At 37.6% G+C, this 16,189-nt stretch overlaps 1 protein-coding gene across 1 annotated transcript in view; it reads left to right on the top strand.

The window, feature by feature from the left end:
- Positions 1–16,189, top strand: part of HOMER1 (homer scaffold protein 1) — an 88,320-nt gene that overhangs the window by 57,928 nt on the left and 14,203 nt on the right. Inside the window, exon 6 of the mRNA XM_054652671.2 lies at positions 6,861–7,017. Coding sequence (XP_054508646.1) covers positions 6,861–7,017 — 157 coding nt within the window. The remainder of the gene's footprint in view (positions 1–6,860; positions 7,018–16,189) is intronic.

Genomic DNA, 16,189 nt, shown 5'->3' with positions numbered 1-16,189 from the left:
CAAGCATATTGAAGTTCCAGATTGAACAAAGGTGTGTGCAAAACAAAGTAACATGTCCTGGAGGGGGATGAACCTTCAATATTTGTACAGAATGAGAGACTCCCAGACATATAATTTTCTCATCTGCTGATTCCTCATTTCATTCACTCAGCTGCCTTTTTTGCTTTCCTGCGGGATGGCTTTGATATTAGGCACCTCACTTAAAGTACAATGTGCTTCAAGGGCCTCCTTCATCTCTTTTGCTATGAGCTGATTCACAACCATGTTTCTCTGGTTTTGTGCTGATGTAACTCCACTGAGATCATGTAGATATTCCTTATCCCAAAAGGAAGAACAGATCTTTCATGCTCTGTTAATATTCTTCCTTCTCTCCCCAGGGGACCTATCCTCCTTTGCTAAAAATTGAGTACTCTAATTAAGGATAAGGATCTCTTTGAATATTAATTAGTTTTTCATTGGCCGCACTCAAAATATTTAACTCAAAGTGATTTCCTGGTAATTATCTCTGGATTATAACTTTGAGAAGATTTTTTTTTTTAATAAATTCCAGTTTATCAAGTAAGACTTCCTCTTGCATGTGTATGGTTAATCACAGCTGCATGTAAGACAGTGAGCAATGGCTGTGAAGAGGCAATTGTTCTGTGTTTTACGTTTTCCTCTTACAAAATCTCTTGTTCTTAGTGTAGATTTCCCTCTTTTGCTGTTTTTAAAATTATTTAACTCTGTAACTCTGTCCCACATGTACATAAATTCAGAGTTAGACGCCTCAAGCAGACAGCTCTGTAGGAAGACAAAAATGGCAGACCAATTCACACCCTTTCTTTCTTGCCTCTTCCTGGAGTGGAGAGATAGAACCTGGTATATTCCATGGCTGTTTCTTCAACTTCTGGCTCATAATAGAGCTCCTCCTCCTCCTCCATAATTTAATAGAAGATAAAATTCCCTTCTCTTCCCTATTGCTTTGAATATTCAAGAGAGAGGGAGAGATTTCCCTATCATTATTAAAGGCTTATGGTGCTTTGGAATAGCAAGGGCACAAACTCCCAAAACCCATCAGGTTTAAATCCTTTCCATTACAAAGTTGTTTTAGACATTTAATAGAGGGCCACAGTAAATGCTTATTGAAATCTCCAAAAAGGGGTGTAATTTGGGAATTAAATTAAATGCTTGTTTAAAACTTCTTCTGTATCAGGATGTGAGCTGAGGTGCTTGAGTCTCATTTTCAGCATGAATGAGAGGAGGTTTCTTGTGAGCTTTTAGGAATGCCTTGAGAGATGCTGCAACCTCTTGCTGTACCAGCAGAGTCAACATCTCCATCAAATCAAGCAGTCACCTCATTTCAGTGTAGGCAATAGCAAGCATAGCTTGTTGAAGAGATCTTGCCCTTACAGCCTTCTGCATTAGCTGGAGCTTATTTGACATGGGGGCTTTCATAAGGACCTTTTGCAGATGTACCAGGGAATTTTACATACTTTCCAAATGTACCAGGGAATTTTACATAAACGCAAACACTTGCCTTACACTTCCAAGGAGAAGAAGTGATGCTTTGTGTTCACTGGATCTCTCAGATGCTACTGCAACAGAACCAAATGGTTGACAATGCCCCTGTGCTTTGTTGAGCATGAAGAGCTGCTCTGTAAGGCTTTACCAGCCCAGCTGTCAGAAGGGGTCACTCCCTGCTGCCAGCACAGTTAATGCATTGTTACCAGCTGGTTGACATACCACTCCCTCTGCTTGATAATACTCACTCCACCAGACTCTTGGGCTGCTTCCAATGCATGCCACTATTTATGATCTAGGCAGCTGCTACCAGAACTGTGCTCTGTTCATATTTGTAAAGTCTCATGGATTTCATTATTATACCAGAATCCACATTTTTTGTTGAAAGTACTCCATTCTTACTTGGCTAAATTCCTCTTCACATCTGCTGTCCCAAGACAGGATTGCTCACCCCACACAGGCAGAGCAGATTGCAGTGGCACCTGAAGAAAATAATTTACCTGCTCTTGAATAACAGTAGTTTCTTGAAACCATGACTATGCTATAGAATAAATTTTAAACTAATCAATTTTATGCAATGAATGCAACATTAAGACCCTAAATATTAATAAAGTAGATGTTTTTTTCACATTTTATTGATAAAAATCTGAAATAAACCTTAAACAATGTTTCACAGTGTTGGTGCTCCATTCAACTAAGCAAACAGCAAATAAGCAATAATGATTCAAAAAGGAGAAACATAATTTGAAGTGCTTTTGTTTCTTTGTTTCATGAAAGTGTTTCTCAAAATAACTTCATTCTGAATGGAGCTCATCAATGTGTGCTTATCCCCCCTTCCCTTCGCCAGCCTTCTCCAACTGGCTAAATGTGGTGACTGGAGCTTTTCGGATTAATTTTCCTTAAGTGACCTACTTTGCAGAGAAAGATAATCATGCATTTATAGCCTCTGGCACACTATTCAGGTCACAGATGGACAGATACCAAAGCAATTCCTCAGTGACTTACTGGGCTTGTAACTAATCCCTAGTGAGAAAGGAGATTGGCCTGATGTTAATTGGCCAGAATGCCTAAATGTATGGAAGAAGGATCATTGACTCCTACTTCAATTTTCAGAGGGTATCACAGTTAGGTGGAGTGGTACCAGCCAGCCATTTTTCTAGGAGTGTTTTATGAAAGTGATTGAATTACACGATGTCACAGATGTTAAAAATCTCATTTTGAATCATTTGCCTTGACAGTGGGGCACCCTGTGATGTTCTGACTGTGGTCACATCTAATGTTACACATATACCAGATACTGTGGCCAAAACCAAGGACAGGAGATTCAGGAGAGTTTTGGCCTTTTGCTCACTTAAGGGCACTTGAAATCCCATGAAGAGTTGTCATTGTGAGATCCAATCCTCTGCTATGAAAGCTTCTTCTTTTCTTTTCTTTTTTATTTTTTTTTTTTTAATTAGCATGATAGTTGAGCAAATAAAACTCATGGTTTGCTATTATTCTTTAGAGGATCCCTTTCTCTCTCTTGTATTTGGCACCAATGGAATGTATGCAAAACAGCTTGTCCTTTCGTTTTCAGATGTTCTGAAGTTTCACAAGGGAAATGACCAGACTTTATTCTCTGTTAGGGTATTTTTAAAACTTTTGTGTAGTTTTTCATGCTGAAAAACAGGCAACAAGCCAGAGTGTTAAGAATATTTCTTTTTTTGAAGGACTGTCTTAAACTTTGGGCTTGTCAGGCAGTCAGTGATGTTAATTCTGACAGGTTTTAAGAAATAACTCTTAAAATTGTGACACTGCCAGCAAAGGGATGGATGGCTTTCAGAAGAAAGCAAGCATGTATGCAGGTTGAATTCATGCCCCCACAAGACTGCAAGTGGGTATGACTGTATGTCCCTCAGCATCTATGTACAGCTTTCTGCAACAGTGCAGACTGGAGAGTGCTCTGGTAGATATTACTGTTTGGATCAGTGTGATCATTGAGTAAGTGTACATATTTTAAGTGCTTTGTAGAGTACATAGTCTCAAAGCACATGAGGGATGATTCAGATTAGGTTTAGGTATTTACAACTGTTAAGACAACTTGTGTGTATTTTCTATGACAGAATCTAATGCAGTGAGGGCAAAATCAATACCTTTTAGCAGCAAGCCTTTCAGACAGTAATTAAGTAAAAGGTAGAGAGAAAGTATGTGCAGCTCTCCTGTACCTATCTCAAGGGACTGTAGTGCACCTGTTCCACCATCAAAATTCCAGCTACATGCTTGAGCAGTTTCTGGGACCCCTTTGGACTTTCCATGTGTCCATCATCTTCTTGATCTCTGTGTTCACTTTCACAGGGGTTAGTCTCAGCATCTCCTCCTCCAAGGGACAATTTCATTGTGTCTGAATCATATGTTTCCCAGTGTTTTCTCAGGAAGGGTTGGTGAATTTGAACCAGTAATAGCTCTACAGATACAAGCTTCAGTTAGGCAGAAGCAGATATTTTCAGCCTAACCTAAGAACAGCCTGTTGTAAGTGTGCTTTTATCTGGTTCTAAAGTAATTAATATAAATCCAGTTTTAACTAAGCTAATCCATGGAACATAATTTCATTATCTTCTTTGTTGTTTTTATTTTCCCTTTTCTCTTTTTTTTTTTTTTTTTTTAATTCTTAAGAAAGTATTTGAGGAAAGAAGGTCAAAACTGCCAGGACTGGTTAAGGGCTATTTTAATCAAATTATTATTTTGTGAAACAAAAAAATCCACACCCTTGGGACTGTGTTTCCCAGTATGATATCCATTAAGAAGAAAGGATAAATCTAAAGAGTTAGGAAGTCTTTGTATGTTACCAAATACAGAACTAGACTGATTTAACTAAAGTGTTTCCATTTTATGCCACTGTAGCAGAATCTGTAGAAGATACAGTAACAATTATTCGTAGCAAAAAACCCCCAGTATATGCAACAAGCAAGTCAAACCTGTATTAGTACAGGAACGTTCCTGCCAACTATGTGGGTCTCTTAGGGAAAAAGAGTACAGTTGAGAAATAATACCTATTGAGAATAAGTAATTGAAGAATAACCAGATCCAAAGAAACCTTACAGCTTTTGAACTAGGGTAACCGTAGCAGTAATAGAAAATACATGCTTCATATTTCATACTGACATTCCATTATACAAGGAATAACTTAAAAGCTTCTGGCTATTTTCTTGGGAGACACTGTAGTAGGGGCACCAGGCAAAGGTGAAAGTGATACACACCACAAATCACCCTCACATTATTGCTCATCTCTACCTGAGAGTCTGACTTCTGGGTCCTTCATGGATTAGTGGGTATCATTGTAGATATATGCATTAATAGATTAAAAAAAAATCCTTTCAGTTCTTTGGATAACGAATGATCAGACAGTTCTCAGCCTTTGCCTGAGATACAGCTGTGTTACATCAGTTTGTGTGCATATATCTTCTGAGGGCAAAGATGAGTAGTAAGGCACATTTCGTAAGAGAGTCTCATGTGTAAACAATTTCCTAGAAGCTAGTAGTAGCCAATAGTCCTGCAGGACTGCTAAATGGAACTCACTCGCATGAAACTACTGGATTGGCTATTGTCGGATCAGAACATCAGGAGAGGAGTATGAATATACTAATGAACTAGACATTTTGAGCATTCTTTTAATACAGTTTGCTTATATTCTGGGCTACCATAAGTGAAACTTTAATCTGATTAGAGGAACAGAAGAGTGAACATGGTTACAGAAATTCATGCTTATCTTGTTGAATATGTGAGTCTGTGTCCCCTGAGGAAGTAGGATCATAACTATTTTAGTTTAGTCCTTTAAGATCTAAAATTTCCAGTGGTGAACTTGTAATTAGTTGTATCATTAAATGCTAGAGCATATTCCTCTTCTGGAGAAACTTGTATTCCTGTTCAAGGAGACAAAGTACTATTTGGAAGGAAATGCTGTACCATGGAAGAATCAGATCTAATATTTTAGTGAAATATGGTCTGAATAGGTAATGAATGTTCCCCAGTATATGATTAATTTTGAACACCTAAGGAGCATTTATAGGAGTCATAATGTTTTTGAAATATGCTTTGATGGGATGGACTTTGCATATGCAGGAAGTGGAAGAAAGACACCAAGTGGACAGAATAATGGCAAAATATTTCATTATACGTGTGTACAAAGTTCAAATAAATCTGTAAACTTACATTCAAAATAGTAATTAATTTCATAATATTAAGAGATATATTTAAAATATGTAATTATATAATAATTCTTCATAGAATATTTTTTTTGTCAGAGTTACAGATTTTTGGTTTTCACTGATGCCTCAGGCAGTGAGCTAATGAAAAAAAAATTATTTTCTGCATGTACTGTCCATGTAGGTGTGCAACTCACATGCTGTTAGCATTATACAAGTACATGTTAATGAGCTATTTGCATATAATGCATATAATGCATTCACCTGATATATCTGAGATACTTTTCCCTTGCATACTGAGTGTAAAGATATGGTCTGCAGATGATGGCAAACTAACTACCTGTGAAAATTAAAACCCTGTGTTTTCCAAGAGAGCAACTAAATTGTAAGCAGGAATTTTCCTCTATAGACTGCTTCAGTAAACCTCAACATCAGCTTCCACTTTGAAGTAAAGCAGTAATATATCCATCCTATTTGATCTCTACTCTCTTTGCTCATATTAGTGAGGAAAAAATATTAACAGTATTATAAAATTCAAGGTCTTTGAATTTGCAAGAACAAATTAAATATGGTGTTTAATAAAGTATATTTCAGAAATGGAAGACTTACATTAAGACATCAAAGGTGCACTTCCAAAGCATGTGATTAACTCTCTTTAATCAAGTTGATAACAAATATTTTCCTACAATACATTTAATAAAGTAGTGGATTAAAAAAGCACTTCCATTCAATGTGCATATATTAAAAGAGTGACTAATCATATGAATATTCTCCAATTTCAGGCTGTAGCTTTTGGGAAACTTATGTGGGTTTCATGATCTTTAACATGTTATTATAAATATAGCCTGTTGAATGGGAAAGGTAGATTTTTTTTTTCCAATAATGGTGTTACCTATACTTTCTTAATTTATAGTTTTGATGATTTGAGCAGTTGGATTCTCATTTAGTTGTTTTATTTGGTATATAATTATATACTTGTTTTATTTGGTATATAATTATATACCAAATAAAACAACTAAATGAGAATCCAGTTAGTTATATAATTCTTTAGTTAGTTAGTTATATAATTTTTTGTGTAATTCTCTTTTTGCTGGATATTAAAAGAAAATTTATAAGACATTTAAGAAGCATAAAGGAAGAGATTTGAGAGTTCTGACCATTCTCATTCTGTCTGTGCAGTTCGACAATCAGCAAGCATTGGGAGGCAGAACTGGCCACGCTCAAGGGTAATAATGCTAAGCTCACAGCAGCCCTGCTGGAGTCCACTGCCAACGTGAAACAATGGAAACAGCAACTTGCTGCATATCAGGAGGAAGCAGAGCGTCTTCATAAGCGGGTAAGTCAAAGCAAATGGCCAGGATCCTTGAGGTGGAACTGGTGACTGTATTCACTCATTTTCAAGTAAAACAAGTTTACTGTTGCAGCTTCAGGTTTAATCTTCGAGACAGAAATTAATGATTTTCTTAAGAGCATTTCCTCCAGGTTTCTTAAAAGCATTTCCTCCAGTTGGAATTACTTGCTTTGTAGGAGTTCTTTTTCCGCAAAGGTTATTGTTGCAAGAAGTTATCAAACCTTATGACTTATTTGGCAGCTTTAACTCTTTATTTGATGCCATCACATCTGTTTCATTACATTCTCCATAGCACTGAAGTCCAGTCCTTTCTGCATTTAAGCCCTCAGAAGCTTGACATCGAATTTTTAAGTTCAAGAAACCTTATTGTAATGCCCTCATATAACAAAGATGAAGAGCTTGCCCTCCTCTTTGCACAGGAAGGACTCTGAACAACTCAAACACAAGGTCACTATATACAAGTAGAGATCTGCACCTGTTTTCATACAGAAGGGTCTGGGTCCTGTTTCCTGCATTACAAATTTTGCAGAGATCATTTGGTAAACCAGAAGTTAGTTCACAATGGGGGAAGGAAGGACAATGTTTGAGGAAGGAATATAACATGCAAGGTTGAAGTCTAAGTTATGAAAACAAGTATTCAATATCTAATTTTGCTCCTCTTTTCACATATGACTCTCTCTATTGTATAGTCTATCAACCTTTATCCATATGAATTTGTCATAGCTTAGGGCATATTCCTCTCCAAAGTGAAGGCATGAGTAACATGTGTGAAGGAAAGATGTCTTTGATGAAGCTTTATCACTTTTGTTAATAAAGGTTAGCTTAGAAAAAATTATGGAGGTGTACTTAACACTGGAGTGGTACTATTTACAAGGGCATGTATTATAGGACAAGGGGAAGTGGCTTCAAACTGAAAGGTGGTAGATTTAGATTAGACATTAGAAAGGTGTTCTTTACCGTGAGCATGGCAAGGCACAGGAACAGATTGCTCTGAGAAGTTGTGAATGCCCCATCTCTGCAAGTGTCCAAGGCCAGGTTGGATGGGGCTTTGAACAATCTGGTCTAGTGGAAGGTGTCTCTGCCCATGGCAGGGGAGGTTGAAATGAGATAATCTTTAAGGTCCATCCCAATCCAGGCCACTCTATGATTCTGTGACACTTATTTAAGGAAAAAATGCAAAAAACCCAAACTAAACCATTGTAATTTTATGCATGAAAATGGGTGTCATGAATATGTTGAAAAAGAAGGGTGAATATTGCAGACCTCTCAGTTTTGAATGCTGTAGTCACCTATAGAAAATAAGATATGGCACTTACAGCTAGCCAAGTCCTGCAAAATCCATCTTTCCGACCTATGCTGGACTTGTCTAACTGGAGGCTGTTCATGTAGTCCCAAGAATAATCCTGTATTCATCCAGTGGACTACACCTAACCTGTGTGAAAGACAAACAGGAATACCCCGCAGTTTAGGAAACTTAGGGAAATGGCAGGTTGTTGGGATGTCCTACACTTAGACAGACTTGCCGAGAACACTCCTGAAGTCCCAGGCAAAGGATTTGATAGGAAAACCAACAACTTCCAACAGACTGTAACTCTGTGTGCCATAGCTGACTGGACAAAACACATGAAATGTAATTAAGACTGGTGATTTTTGCAAAGTGCTTTCAGTTCAAGAAATTGGCAGTTGCTGACAAAACTTTGCTTCAGAATTGTTCCAGTGAAGCAGAAGCTTGTAATGTGTGTTTGTACAGAGGGAGACTGCCTCTTTGTCTGTCATCTCATTTAAGCTTCTCATTTGGAAAAGTGGGAGTTGTAGCCTGTGCTCCAGGTTTGTGAATAGATGATAACAGTCACAGTTGATAAAATTATTTAAATTACAGCCTTCTATTAAAGTTACTACAGTGCAAATGTTCAGGTGAATTTGAACACTAGATAGGCTTTATAGTGAATAACTCATTGCTAAATGTGGACATAATAAGGTAGCATTCTTCCTAAAAAAAATGTATTGTCTCAGCTTTGCAACACAAAGCTGAGACAGTAAAATCCTTACCTAAGAAAGAAAAGTAATGCACAACAACAGCAGCTGTGTCTGCCTTGGGAGACTCAGCCAGACAAAACAGGCAAAGATCACTTTATTTTTTTTATGTTACTCCCACTCTCAGTCAAGTCTTATTTAAAATCTGTTATTGAAAAATTAAATTAATGAAAATAAAATTAATGAATATAGGAGTTTTTAGCATTTAATTTTGTTTTTATTTGATACTACATTTAACGGTATTAATCAGGTCTTTGAGGTTATATTCATTAACAGTTGATGATTTTTCTTAACTTTTTCTGAGCAAATTTCCTGCAGGTATTTGTATTTCTGAGGAAGCATAAAATCCATAACAGGGTATTATCTATGGTGTGCCCTTTTGATCATTACTTACATGCCTTTATTAGGTGATTCTGTAACCTGTGACCTCAGGACTTGTTGATATTTCACAAAGAATATGGAAACACTCTGTTCCTAACTCTCTCTGGGAATGCCAGTTTATTACAATAGGGGAGTTCATTGGGAGTACTGCCCTCTGTTGGAATTGCTTATAGAAAAATATAGACTTAGCTAACCCAATGAATTAAACTCTCTAAGCAAAAAAATGTATGTAGTGTTAAAAAAAAAAATTCAATCGCCATCTGTTACCATACAGTGCAGTGCAATACAAAAACTCTTCTAAACTGCATGGAGACTGGAGACTGATCTTTCAAACTGAATTAGTGCCTCACTTCAAAAAAAAAACAAACTACAAGTCAGATGCTTCTTTCTTATAAAAATAAAAAATGTGCTGTTTAAATGGCAGATCTGGAGACTTTTGGTTACAGCTCATGTGGCAACAAGCAGTGTTCAGTCCCTGTCTTGTGCTGTCTTTCTGTGCAGTTTATCTGTTCTGTGTAAGCCTGTAGCTGCAGTTGATCCAAAAAATATTCCCCAAACTGGAATCAATCTCACCTGAGATTATGTATAAATTATATATCAAGTCTATATTACATCCTGCTCTAGAAGACAAGGGTAACCCATGTTCTTGTTAATAAATCTCTTGGGGCAGATTAGAGTGAAATGACACTGAATAGTCAGTATCTGTAAACATATGTGTATATATATATATATACACACAGTTTCTTTTAAAACAATTTGGTTGGAAAGACAAACAGCCAATTGTAGCCATTTTAGTTCTTATTATCTGCAGCAAAATAGCAATATAAGAGTATAAAAATAGCACTTAAAAATGTGTGAGGAAAAGAAAGAGAAAAAAGGGCAAATAAGGAAAGATTTATAGTCAACCCCCCTTGTTAGCTCCAGAAATAAGACTTGGTATAATTTTGATGTCTGTTGCTTGAATTGAAGATGTTGGTCCATCGGGGGTGGGGAAAGTCCACAAAACTCAAAAGATTTCATGAGTTTTATATGCTCAGGGTCACTGTTGTTACATCTGGCCTATTGTGCCAGTGCAGTTTAGCTCAATGGCCATCAGCAGAGATGAGCCTCCTTCAGGCTCATGTGAGTGTCCCTGATACTGCCCAGGCAGCCCTCTGCACTTGGGTGGATACTTTGCACATCAGCAGATTGCCCCCTGAATGTTTGAGACTTTAGCATTCCAGTCTCTCTTCCAGTATTACTTGTGGATGCATTCTTCTCCCCAGACCTGGAATGGTTGGACAATAGCACCCCCTTTATCTTAAATTCCAGTCACAATCCAAATTCCAGTTAGTAGGTGTATTTGGGGAGGGGTGGTCTTTGGTGGTCAGATGATGAACAGATGCTTCTTTGCAGTTTGCTATAGTGGGCAAAAGGCCTCCTGTGATTTTGCCAGTGCTGACCCATTAACAATTTCAGTCTCCCACAAGTCTCAGATAGTTCTCCTTTTTTCTAGTAATTCTTGTAGAGATAAAAGCATGGAGAATAAGAGTTCCACTCTTAAGGAAACTGTCTAAGGTTGGTTCTCTTTCTTTGATTTTGGTTGCACTTTTAAAATAATTCCACTTTTCTTTTTTGGCCAACTCTGAGTAAGTATAAGGTTTACTCATCTATCAGTTCAGTTTTTTTGTGTTAACCTACATTTGTTTGCTTTCCCTGAGGCTTTTATCTTCCTTCTTCCATTTGTTCTCTGCCTTAATAATGCCTAGAGCTGAGATAAAGCATAATGCAGATTCAGTGTGGCTGAGTGAAACATTCTCAATAAATTAAAGTGTTGTGCTTTCTCCTGATACATTCTAGGCTTAATTCAGAAGCACTGTATTTGATATTTTATCAGACAGTTTATTTTTCAGAAGTTTGCTAAATGGGTGTATGGATTTTTACCTCTCAAATACAAAGAAATAATTCTAGGAAAATGTGATGCCCAGTCACAAGCTTAACTTGGAGCTCTCAGCCTTCTCTAATCTGCTCAGAAACAACAAAAAATTTCCCTTAAATGTGGCTGATGAGCACTCCTACACACCTTGCATAGCTTTTTGACATCAAAAGGGATTCATGAGTTTAGAACAGCTCAGTAACAGAAAGAAAAAACCCTGAAGTAAGCTGCTCCAGACAAATAGAATAGCATGGGCCCTAACATTAATCCTGGTACCACAAAGAGGAAAGGATTGAATGATGATATAAATTACGGAAAGTAACCCAAAGTTCTGTCTTTGTCATGTTAAAAAAGAAAATGATTAATTTTTTTTCATGCACGCTATCTGCTAAGTAAATCATCCTATGACACTGGGCAATAGCACAAAGTAATAACACCAGTGCATAATAATATGAGCTGCAGTCCTTGAATATCATTCATCTTCAGGAAAAGAAGCCTAAGATAAAAAGAGATGAAGGGAAGTGAAGAAGCTCCTGGGTACTCATGAAAAAACAGAGAGGTAAACTCTTGAATTCTAGCTTGTTATTTTTCAAAAATTTCCCATAAAATAAGATAAAAATTAGGCTATTGTGTTCTTTCATTCAATGAATGAAATAAATGTGAGATATCTTATGTAGTTATTAAAATCACCTGACAAATAATGGACCGTGATTTTCCTACTGTTAAAACAATTTTTAAAATGGATATTAAAAAATTGCCTGAGCATACCAAAATAAAAACATGGTCATTTTATTGAACTGTTTCCATGTCACTTAAAGAGAACAACAGTCTGTAAAAGGATTGTGAAAGTTCAAAAGAAGTATGGAGTGCTGTATAAATCATCTGTTCAGATTATCTGTAGAAAATCTTTGCAGACCCTTTAGAAGTCACCTCCACATTTCCATCAGCTACATTGATACTTGAATAGCCAAAACTAACTTTTGAACATGCAATTGCAATGTGATGAATTTATCTGCTGGGTTGGAGCCCATGCCATGGACTTCATATTTGCTGACAAGTCTTGTTAGCAGCCCTGTGACGACTGTAGAAAACTGTTTGGTTTTATATGCCCAAGGAAGAACTTTATCTAAGAGTGGAAATATGAAGGAATGTGACAGAAAACATACTAACAAGAAATTTATGAATGGAGTTCTGATCCAAAAAATTACTGGTAATTCACCTTTTTCATTTGATGTATATCTCTTGTCATTCTCCCTTTAAGACTGTGTCCCTCCTACTGAACAATTCAAATTTAGCTTTGAATAAATTAGGTTTGATTGATTAAGAAAAAAAAAGTTTACCAAGTAAAATCTTCTCCTTAAGATACTGTAATTTTCATGTGGTTAGATAGCAGCTTTGTACTTCTTCTTTACAATGAAAATAGTTGACCACTTTTTTGCATGGCATTAGGGATACCAGTGGGAAAAAATCCAAGCATTTTATTTCAGACAATATGTTGGGAATTCTTTTTTAGATGTACATTTTAGTCCCTAGAATATCCATTTCAGCCATCATAAGTGCTTTCTTATTTTTGAAATGGTATGTGTTGTCAGTCTTAGGCTATCAGAGCATTTCTTAGGTGAAGAATTGTGAAACCCAGCACATATTTTAATCTCTCTTTGTGTCCATGATCCCTCATACAGATAATCCACCTAGCACTTATGAAGATTCAACCCTTGGCTGATAATTACACTTTACAAGAACAATGATCTCTTTTCAGACAGAGCAGCTGTATCAGGTTATGTTCCTTGAATCAAAATGTGAATTTGCCTTTTTTTTTTTTTTTTTTTTTTTGAGAAGATTTGCATTTAGGACCCAAGACTGTTTTGCTAGGTTTTTTGGGGTTTTTTTGTTTTTTTTTTTTCTGGGAATTTACTTTCTCTGAACGTGTCATATACAAGATAATAATTTGGAAAAAAACCTCAACAAACCAACAACTAGGCTACTCTGACTCTGGCTAATAAAATAATTTTTCACAGAAATGCTCTCTCATCACCATCTTATTTCTAGAAAATCCTAAGAAAAGTGTATCTACAAATTATAAAACACATGCTTTGTGGAGGCATGCGACAAGATGTTTACATAGTTAAAGCTTGCATAATTAAATACATACTATAATTCCAAAGCTCTGCAGGAGAATAAGAAAATTACTGGATTTAGATCCTCAGGACTGAAGGATGATATCTGTACAGTGTTTACATTGCATGTGTTTCATGAACTGGCCAGGTGACTGGAAAAAGTATTTGCTAATTAGATTGTAGGGAAAGGGAGGTGCTTTGAATTTAGTATTACCATATCAATTGCAGATAATAATGCATGGCTGAAGGTCAAATCATCAATTCTGGTAGACTTATATTTTCAAAGATTCCTACTAGAGTTTCATTGCTTTCTTCACAGTTTCATTTTTTCTTCACAAAAATCAAGCAGATGATAGGTTATTCCTATTTCATCTACTGTGGAAAACATTTTGGTATTTCCATCGCTTAAGGTATCAACTGCTCAAAGACAGAAATGTGTCCTTTTTCAGCAAAATCTTCTGTTTTTTCTGTTGAAAAAAGGAATAAATTGCTGGTAGTGCACAACACTCACCCCCAGGTTATTGCTTTATCTATGGGTAAATCTTGGAAAACTACAGTAATTAATTTCCTGTCAGAAGTGATTTATATGAATAATACCATTGTGTGCTTTTTGTTCCTTCAGAATCACCCTTAAAAATCAATTTTTCTTGTTTTCTGCATTTTCACATTTCTTAACACCAAAAGTCTTCCCAGAATTTTTTATTCTTAAAAGCTATGCTGGAATAATTTTTATTATTAGCTTGTTGCATTCTGTTGTGCTTCATAGTACTGTCTACCATTAAGAACTGAGACATTTTCTCTGCATAAATTATGTGAAACTTTTTGCAGTTAACCACAGTTTTGCTGACCCATGAAATAGCATTTCTCTTCTCCTCATGGAAAGCAAAGGGCTCTTTTTTCATTTGTGGGAAGTTCATCTTCAATTATTGATGGAACAATACTGTCACAGTCATAGTTACGATCCTTTTAGGGATGTAACTTAATCAGTTAAAATAGGTAATTAATACTTCAATTCAGTCTAGCATGAGCACTCTGTGTGACTTCAGAGCACTCTATGTGTTCTGCACTGTAGCTTGGGCTAGTAAATCTTGGATATTGCATCTACAGTAAATAAAAGGGAGAAAAATACAATATAGAAAAAGCAAGTTAGTTGTGTCGGGTAAAGAAAAAAGGCTACAGCCACCCTGAATATATGCTGCTAATATGGGTTAAAAAGTGTTTGAATGGCCAGGCCCAGAGAGTGGTGGTTAGTGGAGTTACATCCAGCTGGTGTTCAGTCACCAGTGCTGTTCCCCAGGGCTCAGTACTGGGGCCAGTCCTGTTTAATACCTTCACCAATGATCTCATGGAGGGCACCCTCAATCAGCTTGCAGGTGACACCAAGCTGGGTGGGAGTGCTGATCTGCTGAAGGGCAGGAAGGCTCTGCAGAGGGATCTGGGCAGGCTGGATCATGGCTGAGGCCAATGGTGTGAGGTTCAACAAGGCCCAGTGCTGGGTCCTGCCCTTGGGTCACACCAACCCCAGGCAGCTCCACAGGCTGGGGCAGAGTGGCTGGAAAGGACCTGGGGGTGCTGGTGACAGCAGCTGAACATGAGCCAGGCTGTGCCCAGGTGGCCAAGAAGGCCAATGGCATCCTGGCCTGGATCAGCAATGCTGTGGCCAGCAGGGCCAGGGCAGGGATTGGCCCCCTGTGCTGGGCACTGGGGAGGCCACACCTTGAATCCTGAGCCCCTCAGGTCAGGAAGGTCATTTTGGTGCTGGAATGAGTCCAAAGAAAGGCAGTGGAGTTGGTGAAGGGTCTGGAGCACAAGTCCTGTGAGGAGCAACTGAGGAATTTGTGGGTGTTTAGCCTGGAGAAAAGGAGACTCAGAGGGGCCTTAATAATTCTCTACAACTGCCTGAAAGGAGTCTGTAGGTGGGGGTTGGTCTCTTCACCCAAGTAACAAGCAAGAGGACCAGAGGAAATGTCCTTGAGTTGTGCCAGTTTAGTTAGTAGGAAAAAATTCTTCACAGAAAGGTCTGTCAAGCGTTGGAACAGGATGTCCAGGGAAGTGGTGTAGTCACTATCCTTGGAGGTATTTGAGAAATGTGTAAATGTGGTACTTGGCGATGTGGCTTAGTGGTAGACTTGGCAGTGCTGGGTTAACTGTTGGAAACAATGATCTTAAGGGTCTTCTCCAACCTGAATTATTCTACAGTTGTGTGACAAATTCTGTGTTCTAGATGGATTCTGTGTCTAATGTGTCTTGATTTGCCTTTCTGTAGAAGTTGGAATAATTTCTGTATGTAGGTGAGAAGGAATTGCATGATCTGTTGGTACTGAACTTACAATTCATCTCAAGAAAGTGGTTTGAAAAAATTATTCCAGCTGGAGCAAACACAGCACAGAATCATTTAGTCGATAATTGCCTGGGGCAGGTCACCACTCAAAATATTTGTGCCATTCCACTTCTTTTCTTCTGTCTACCTGAAGTCTTCACTTGCAAAGTAACTTTCTGTGGTCAGGATTTTCTTGATAGTCTTTCCAGTTTTCTGAAGCTTTAGGCAGTCACTGTCTTAAGTTCACACCAAGGCTGTTACTCCTTGTTGTAGTATGTGCCTGAGGCCTCACTCCTCCAGTCTTCCCAGCAGCCCAATGTGCTTGCCCTCTGCTGCAATGAAAATCTCTTCCTGGAATCCTTCTGCATTTATTGGTTGTTGAACCTAGAC

This window comes from Agelaius phoeniceus, chromosome Z (genome assembly GCF_051311805.1).
Source record: "Agelaius phoeniceus isolate bAgePho1 chromosome Z, bAgePho1.hap1, whole genome shotgun sequence".
Lineage (NCBI taxonomy): Eukaryota > Metazoa > Chordata > Aves > Passeriformes > Icteridae > Agelaius > Agelaius phoeniceus.
This window is presented reverse-complemented; position numbering and strand designations above follow the sequence as displayed.